Source organism: Tupaia chinensis, unplaced genomic scaffold (assembly GCF_000334495.1).
Source record: "Tupaia chinensis unplaced genomic scaffold, TupChi_1.0 Scaffold144682_1, whole genome shotgun sequence".
NCBI lineage: Eukaryota > Metazoa > Chordata > Mammalia > Scandentia > Tupaiidae > Tupaia > Tupaia belangeri.
Window position 1 is genome coordinate 2,491,788 of NW_006204543.1, and position 7,984 is coordinate 2,499,771.

At 61.9% G+C, this 7,984-nt stretch overlaps 2 protein-coding genes across 2 annotated transcripts in view; one reads left to right on the top strand and one right to left on the bottom strand.

Moving 5' to 3' along the window:
- The window catches only part of NR2E3 (nuclear receptor subfamily 2 group E member 3), a 7,897-nt gene extending 4,147 nt beyond the window's left edge, over window positions 1-3,750 (top strand). Inside the window, 9 exon segments of the mRNA XM_006167295.1 lie at window positions 21-60; window positions 393-519; window positions 635-738; window positions 809-1,030; window positions 1,150-1,307; window positions 1,938-2,009; window positions 2,012-2,210; window positions 2,422-2,527; window positions 3,618-3,750. Coding sequence (XP_006167357.1) covers window positions 21-60; window positions 393-519; window positions 635-738; window positions 809-1,030; window positions 1,150-1,307; window positions 1,938-2,009; window positions 2,012-2,210; window positions 2,422-2,527; window positions 3,618-3,750 — 1,161 coding nt within the window.
- A 1,067-nt stretch (window positions 3,751-4,817) lies between these two features.
- The window catches only part of MYO9A (myosin IXA), a 206,150-nt gene continuing 202,983 nt past the window's right edge, over window positions 4,818-7,984 (bottom strand). The window contains exon 45 of the mRNA XM_027767790.1: window positions 4,818-5,078. Within this exon, the coding sequence (XP_027623591.1) occupies window positions 5,032-5,078 (47 nt within the window). The 3' untranslated portion in view covers window positions 4,818-5,031. The remainder of the gene's footprint in view (window positions 5,079-7,984) is intronic.

A 7,984-nucleotide genomic window follows, 5' to 3' on the forward strand; every position in this document is an offset into this window, starting at 1 on the left:
GTGTCGCTATCTCTGTGAAGGGCTCTCCAGGTAGGTGGGGCCTGTGGGAGGACCGGGCAGGTCTGGCTTCTGCGGGGGCAAGGCTGGGCCTGCAGGGACAGGGCTAGGTGCAGAGCAGGGGCCGGAGCAGCAGGGACCAGGACATGTTGCCCAGTCCCGGCTGTGGGCATGAGGGAGCCCCAGAAACACGGCCAGCCGGCCAGGGCCGGAGAGCTCAGTGGGTGGGGAAGGGAAGAACAGAGGCGAGCCCCTGGCCAAGAGCCCCGAGGGGTGTCATGGATGTTTGGGGGAGGAGGGCTTTGGGAAGTGAGGCAGGGCAGGGGTCTGGAAGGCAGCGGGCGGGATGCGGGGTGGAGGGTGCAGTGCGCTCAGCCCTTCTGCCCCAGGTGCAGGCCCCTCGCCATCGCCGCGGTGCCGCGTGTGTGGCGACAGCAGCAGCGGGAAGCACTACGGCATCTATGCCTGCAACGGCTGCAGCGGCTTCTTCAAGAGGAGCGTGAGGAGGCGGCTCACCTACAGGTGGGCCCGGTGCCGGTGCCGGTGCCGGTGCCGGGAGTGCGTGCCGGGAGGAAGGGCTGGGAGGGTCAGATGCCAGCCCGAGGTCTGGGCCTGGCAGGACCCTCTGTCCCTGCAGGTGCCAGGTGGGGGCCGGCACGTGCCCAGTGGACAAGGCCCATCGCAACCAGTGCCAGGCCTGCCGGCTGAAGAAGTGCCTGCAGGCGGGCATGAACCAGGACGGTGAGCTGGCGCCCAGGGCGGCAGGGGGGCCGTGCGGCCCCCACCCGCACTGACTGGCCTGCCTCCCCAGCCGTGCAGAACGAACGCCAGCCCCGGAGCACAGCCCAGGTCCGCCTGCACAGCCTGGAGGTGGACACCCGGCCCCGGCCCGAGGTCCTGGTGGCAACCCCCGTCTCGGCAGGGCCCAGCGCCCAGGGGCCCATGCCAGTCTCTGCAGCCAGGGCCTCGGGCCACCACTTCCTGGCCAGCCTTATAACTGCGGAAACCTGCGCTAAGCTGGAGCCGGAGGATGGTAAGGCAGGTGGCGATGGCCGGCTGGTCTCCCCGGCTCCTCATCCCCCGTTGACCCTCACCCCTCCAGGCCTCCCTGCCACTGGGGCAGAGCTGGCGCTGAGGGCTCCCTCCGCACAGCTGATGACAACATCGATGTGACCAGCAATGACCCTGAGTTCCCCTCGTCCCCACGCGGCCTGGATAGCGTGCACGAGGCTTCAGCTCGCCTGCTCTTCATGGCTGTCAAGTGGGCCAAGAACCTGCCCGTGTTCTCCAACCTTCCTTTCCGGGACCAGGTAACCCTCATCCGCCTGCGGGCGCTGGGCTGGCGGACAGAGGCGCGCCCAGCTGCCATCAGTGAGAGCTGGCGGACGTGCCTGGGCATGGCGACAGTGGGGTGCACAGGGGACGGTGAGGCCCAAGACCAGGGATCCAGGGCAGCGTCCTGTGCCTGGGGTCCTGAGGCCCTCCCTCCTCCTAGACAGACCCTCAGCTCGCAGCCCCGGGCGGAGAGACCAACTCCAGGCGCCGCGGGCGGGCACAGGTTCCTGGACAGCAGGGCTTGGGTGGCCCGGTACCCTGGCTAAGGGGCAAGCGGGACCTCTTTAGACGGTAGGAGTAGGAGGGGTGGCAAGCCGAGGGCCTGAGCGGGCCTGGCTGCTCAGTCAAGTCAGGCTGTCCCTCACACGCACCGCCTGGGGCCTGCTCGGTGTCTCTGAGGCCGCCCCACTTCCCCGGCTGGAGGCTTTCCCGATGCCCCGCCTGCAGCTCTGCGTGGAACCCAGGAAAGTCTTGGGACTAGGCAGCGGGTTGGCCGTTAGGGTGGCATCTGTGACCAGCGCTTCCTCTCCTGGGACATGTGAGCGGTGGCTGCAGCGGGGCCGAGGTGCAGCGTCTGGCGTCACCCGCCCTGTCTGAGCACACAGGTGATCCTGCTGGAAGAGGCGTGGAGTGAACTCTTCCTCCTCGGGGCCATCCAGTGGTCGCTGCCCCTGGACAGCTGCCAGCTGCTGGCTGCGCCCCCAGCTGCCCGCTGCTGGCTGCGCCCCAGGCCCCTGCAGCCAGCAGGTCACAGGCCCACCTGGCGCTGGCCAGCGCCGAGATGCGCGTCCTGCAGGAGACGGTCTGCCGGTTCCGGGCGCTGGCGGTGGACCCCACGGAGTTCGCCTGCATGAAGGCCCTGGTCCTCTTTAAGCCAGGTAGCTGGGCCTTTGCCCCAGGCGGAGATGGGGAGGGTGGGGGATGCAGACAGAATGGAACCGATGTGACCTCTGGCGCTCCCTACCCCACGCGGGGTAGCAGGGAGGGGGCCTGGGCTGGGCCGGATTCTCCGGAGACCCCTCCTGGCCTGACTGAGGGGCAGGGGCGGGCCAGGCCCAGCCAGGCAGTTCACTGGCTGCTTCTCCCCAGAGACGCGGGGCCTGAAGGACCCCGAGCAGGTGGAGGCCTTGCAGGACCAGTCCCAAGCGATGCTGAGCCAGCACAGCAAGGCCCACCACCCCGGCCAGCCCGTGAGGTGACCCTCCATCCCTCCTCCCCTCCTCCCTTGGGTAGCCTAGCCACGAAACCACCCTTCTGCTCCGGAACACTCCAGTAATGGCTACTGGCCTCTTACGTAGTTTCCAACGTTCTGAAAAGCTGTAGCTGTTTTATTCATGCAAAGAGCACACATGCACGCACCCGAGAGGGAGGCAGACAGGCCCTGACAGGGTCTTGGGCCGGCACGCCCTGCTACAGCCCGCCAGCACCTGGCAGGTTTGCAGCTGGCTGGGGATGGGACCCACGGTGGCCCCATGCTTCCAGCCCTGCAGGCTAGCATGCTAGTGCCGCGGAGGCCGGCCAGGAACTGCTACTCTTATGCATCAACTCATCCTATAAATATGGTAATGCGGGCCCAGAGATGGTGGAATGGTTACATCGCTGGACTCCCATGTAGTCGACTATGGTTCGAGTCCCAAACCCAGTGGCTTAAAACTCAGGGCAGAAGGGTGTGCATTCGTGCCCCAAATCCCAAGAGAATAGAGAAGGGATTGGGGAGTGGCCAACTCCCGGGGGAGGCGGGTGACTTCTCACTTTCTGTCTCTCTGGCCAACGCACATGACCTGTAGCAAAAAATCTCTAAAAGGGAACCAGCAGTTAGCGTAATGGCTAGGTCGCTTGACTCCCACGGGGTCGACCGCGGTTCGTGTCCCGGACCCGGTGGCTTAAAACTCACGCCGGGCGCGTGTGCGTGCGTGCCCAAGATCCCGAGAGGAGAATGGAGGAGAAGGGATTGCGGCGTGACCATCCCCCCTGGGGGGTGATTTCTCGCTTTCTGTCTCTAATGTCTCTCTCTGTCTGTCTGGCGAGCGCACGCGCCCTACAGTGAAAATCTCTCAAAAAAAAAACCAGTATCATTAATACATACGATGCATACTCATATAAACGAAGAGGTAACTCCTCTCCGATACCCTCTGCACACAATGGAAAGTACCTCTTCACTATTTCCATGAACTCCTAAGCCACGGCGGGGGCCTGCTCTAGTGAAGGGGGCCTGTCCTGGGAGGGCACTGCCCCGAGGACACCCTGGGAGGTGAGGGAGCTGACGTGCCCGCTCTGCTGTCCAGGTTTGGGAAACTGCTCCTGCTCCTCCCGTCCCTGAGGCTCATCACCTCTGAGCGCACCGAGCTCCTCTTCTTCCGCAAGACCATAGGCAACACGCCCATGGAGAAGCTCCTTTGTGATATGTTCACACACTAGTGGGGATGCAGGGGCGTTCACAGGGCAACAGCAGCCCGGCGGCACCACGTGCAGCTCCGTGCACCTAGGACAGAAGCTCACCAACAGATCCCGAGACTCGCTGGCACTTCCTCACAACAGCCCGGAACTAGGTTGATGACAGAGTCCACGTAATGAGAAACAAACTACCGCAACATGTCAGGATGCGGGCGTGTTTCAGAGAGGCCCCGGCACGATGGCTGCCGGCACAGTGCGAACCCTAGCCTGGAGGCTGTGTGTGTGCATGCCCAAAACCCCAAAAGGAGAATGGAGAAGGGACTGCTGGACCGTCTTCCCCCGGGGCTGCCGTTTCATAAGTGCGTAAGTGCCCTGGAGAAAAAGGAAAGCAGAAGCCGGACAAGCAAGTCTAAAAGCCGAGGACCAGTGGGTCCTGGCGTTAGTCGGGAGAGTGTTGCCTCTGGGAGGCTGGGAAGGGACCGACTGGGGAGGGGCTCAAGGAGGCGTCCGCTGCACCAGAAACGCTCTTTAATTTGAGCAGAGTGCTGGCCTCAGACGTGTCCATAGGAAACGCACTGCGCCGCGCACTCGGGACGCGTGCACTTACTTTGTTCGCGTTCAGTCAAAAGGAAGCCAGGGAAAGCCAGCAGGAAAAAGACTGTGGCCGAGGTGCTCGCTGCAAGCACGGGCACTCGGGCTCCACCTGGCTTCCGCTCTCTCGCTGCCCCGCTCTGGTCACGTTAAAGATAAATAAGCAAGTAGTTAAAATGAAATAAATCCTAAGAAAAGCACATCAGAGTAACTAAGTGTCGGCGCCCTCAGGGCTGGGCTGAAGGAAGTCGGGGTGGGCGGGGGCGGAGGTCAGGGAACAGACCACACACATCAGACGCGCCGGGCACCCGAAGGTCCCGCTCCCTCGCAGAGGGCCTGCCGATGGCGTCGGGCATGCTTCCAGTCCGGGACAGAGATCACCCCTCTTACAGCATCAGTCTACTCAGCACAGCTGACCGTCTGGTTCCCAGGGTGTCTTTCTACAATAGCCTTTAAAAACTCACACTCAGTGTACTTATAGCAAATGATTTTATTGAAATGACACAGCAGCAGACTGCAGGGCGCCCTGTCCCAGTAAGCACACACACTTGGTTCGAAGGTGCGGCTTCCACGTGGTCTAGGCGGGCTGACAAGCAGGCGTTCCGTGTGGATGCATGGTGAGGTGACGGCCGCTGCTGGGCTTTTCTGAAAGCGGTTCCAACCCGGAGGCCGGCCAGACCTGCCAGGTCCATCTGCACAGCTGTCGTTTCGCTGTTACCCTTTTAACACCGAATCAAACGTGGGAGTGGGTCCAGATGCGGCTGCAGGGGCAGAGAGAGGTGGAGGACTCCCACGGACGCCAAGGGATTTGACCACCAGGGGTAGCCTGGTGTTGGGGACGGTGCTGGGGAACTGCCACAGGAGGACGTGGACGGGGCACATCTGTCAGTACAGAATGACGCACGTCGTGTCTCACTGCCCTCCGGGAGAAAGAGGACGAGGAAAGCCACCTGTGCTGTGTCTCTTTAAAATACAGCTGAGCCTCGAGCACATCCTGAGTCCTTCTGCACTCCCGGCCACCACATGCTTGTGGAAGGCCTGGGGGGCACCGCAGGCCCCACTTGGGGGCCTCTCTGCAGCAACTTGGTGGCCCCACCTTGGACATGTGGCGAGCACAGAGCCGCAGCCTGGGGACTCCCTGCGGGGCAGCCGGGGCAGGTCTCAAGGCACCTCTTCACGAGCTCGTAGTGGCAGGGCGGCACGTCTGTTTCCGGTGGCCAGTGATGAACGGGCAGGAGGCGCAGACACGCTGAGGATAGCACACGGCTCCATGGACCCTGCTGGTGCCCGTTGCGGACCCACTTGGTTTCACACAGAAAGAAACCACCTGCCTCTCCTGCCTTCTGTGTCTGGGACGCGTAGGCCTCGACAGGGCGACACGGGATGCGAGAGGGCAGGGTACACCAGGCTGGAGCTCGAGCACCGTATGCCGAGGCAGGGGAGCACGGTGGACATGGCCGGAGTCAGACACGGCACCCTGAGTGGCGGGGGCAGCACTGCTCAGTGGTGACGGCCCTGCCACGGCTTCACCTTTTTCCTGGGCCGTGCCACCTGTGCCCCGGGAGGACGACTGCCTTCCTCCCGTCGGAGGGTGCCCGCCGACTCTCCACTCTTACAACCGGGGGGGTCGCTCCAGGCTACCCCTTCCCACCCCATCCTGGCAACTTGTCAAATAACTAAAAATTCACAAATCTAGCAATCGAAAAACAAGTATTCTTTATTTAGTTTTACCCAAATTCAGGTTTCAGGTCCCTGAGAAAAACGATAAAGTCTCTTAACACCCACTGTCCCTCGCCTCGTTTCCATAAAGTGACCCCCATGAGTAGTTCGTCGTCTGCTGAGAACCCCCGGGCGTGGGAAGGAGGATGCCTGCCCAGATGTGCTCCCAGCCATGCCTCTGCGCCAAGACCACTCCGCGAGCTCGGGTGGTCTTCCCAACGGTGTAGGGCCAACACTCTGGAGCAGGCGAGGGTGCCAGCCAAGGCCCTGTGTCCCCGACTGCCAGAGCGCTGGAGCCCAGACGGGACGGCCACGCTCGGGCCCAGCACCAGCAGCCCCGCCCGGTGCAAACGTCCACGGGCTCTCCTCCAGCAGACTCGGGAACTCAGGCTCCCGACGGCTTCACGTTCGCTCCTCCTCGGGACCGTGAGCGAGGCGGCAGGTGGCTGCGGGGTGCGCAACCTCACGCGTGCTCGTGAACCATCATCACTCTGGAGAGTTTAAAAGCTTCCTTTTCTCGGGTCAATCCAGAACCAAACCAGGGAGGCGAGAATCCCGCTCCCTTTAGCTGCCTCTCGGAACGACGCTCCGAGTTGGAGCCCGGGGCTGCCCAGGACCCATGCGGCAGTGGCGTGAGGTTCCGTATCGTGTAACAGGAAAGACTCCGCCTCAGCAGGAGGCTGGGTATTTCCTTAACTTCAAACTGAAGAAGCAAGAAGAGGAAGGATAACCAAAATTCAGGTTCCGGGTGGTGAAGGCTCTTTTCCAGAACAGTGCATGCGGTAGTTAGACGAGACACATTTAGGAACTTTAAAAATAAACATATCTATCTCAAGGAAGGGCATCATGTTCCATTTTTCATACATCATAAATAGCAACAACAGACTTCCAATCCCACGAGAGCTCAGGCGCTTGCGTGCCGGGTGCCCCAGGTGCACGGGGCGCACCTCTGGTGGGAAGAAGGGCCGACTCCTCCGAGCCCAGGGATGGGAGCTGTCAGCTGCGGGGACGGAGGAGGGAGGGACGAGGCCCGGGGCAGAGAGACCACCACACTGGGCACGCCCAGGTCGACAGGCGGCAACTGCGGCGACCAGAGCGGTAACAGATTGCTTCAAGTAGTCCTCGGTGTTCTGTCATCTATTTAATACTGACGGTCGGAGGGAGAGAGCAAGTGAGATGGGTCACAGGGAAAGTTGAAGAACGCTTTTGGCAGCTTTCTGTTCCTGCAGTGCTGTGAGGGAGGGCGCAGGAGGAGGGACGACGGTCACACTATGCGCTGCGTCCGGCGGGGACCTCCATGGTCTTCGCCGAGTCCACACAGAGCAAGGCCGGGCTGGGTTAGCGTGAAACCCCAAGTTTAGGGGCCGCCAGGTCGGGGACGCCTGGCCCGGGAACGAGAGAGGGGGATGGTTACTCGCTCCAGCCCATGCCCCGTACTTGGCAGGACCGAGGGGGCGCCGCCCGGGGCTGCTTCCCATGATGCTGGACGTCACCCGAACGGAGCAGGCGCTTCTTCGCTGCACAGCGACGTCCCAGGCATGCTCTGACGGCTTAATGCAAATTGCCTTTGTACTTTTCCCAGAACACAATATGGAGTGTTTTCCACATCTCAAAATAGAGGGCGTACACTTTTTGTTTATAAATCCTTGGAAAAATTATATTGTATCCCAGCTCCTAACTATCCCAAAATAAACCCAAAGGCTTTTGTTTCCGTGGTTAAGAAATATTTATACGTTTTTTAACTGTCAAAAACCTGAGGGCCCCTTAGGCCCGCAGAATGCCCCTAGGTCAACACCCACCTCTGGGAAGGGAGGGGAGGGGAGGGGAAGGGAGGGGAGAGAGAGGCAGCTACACCTGACCCAAACGCCCGGGCCTGGGTGGCTCGTTCCGTGAGATCTCAGTTCCAACACGGCAGCCAGGCACAGGCGGCCCCACCCCGCGGGCTCTG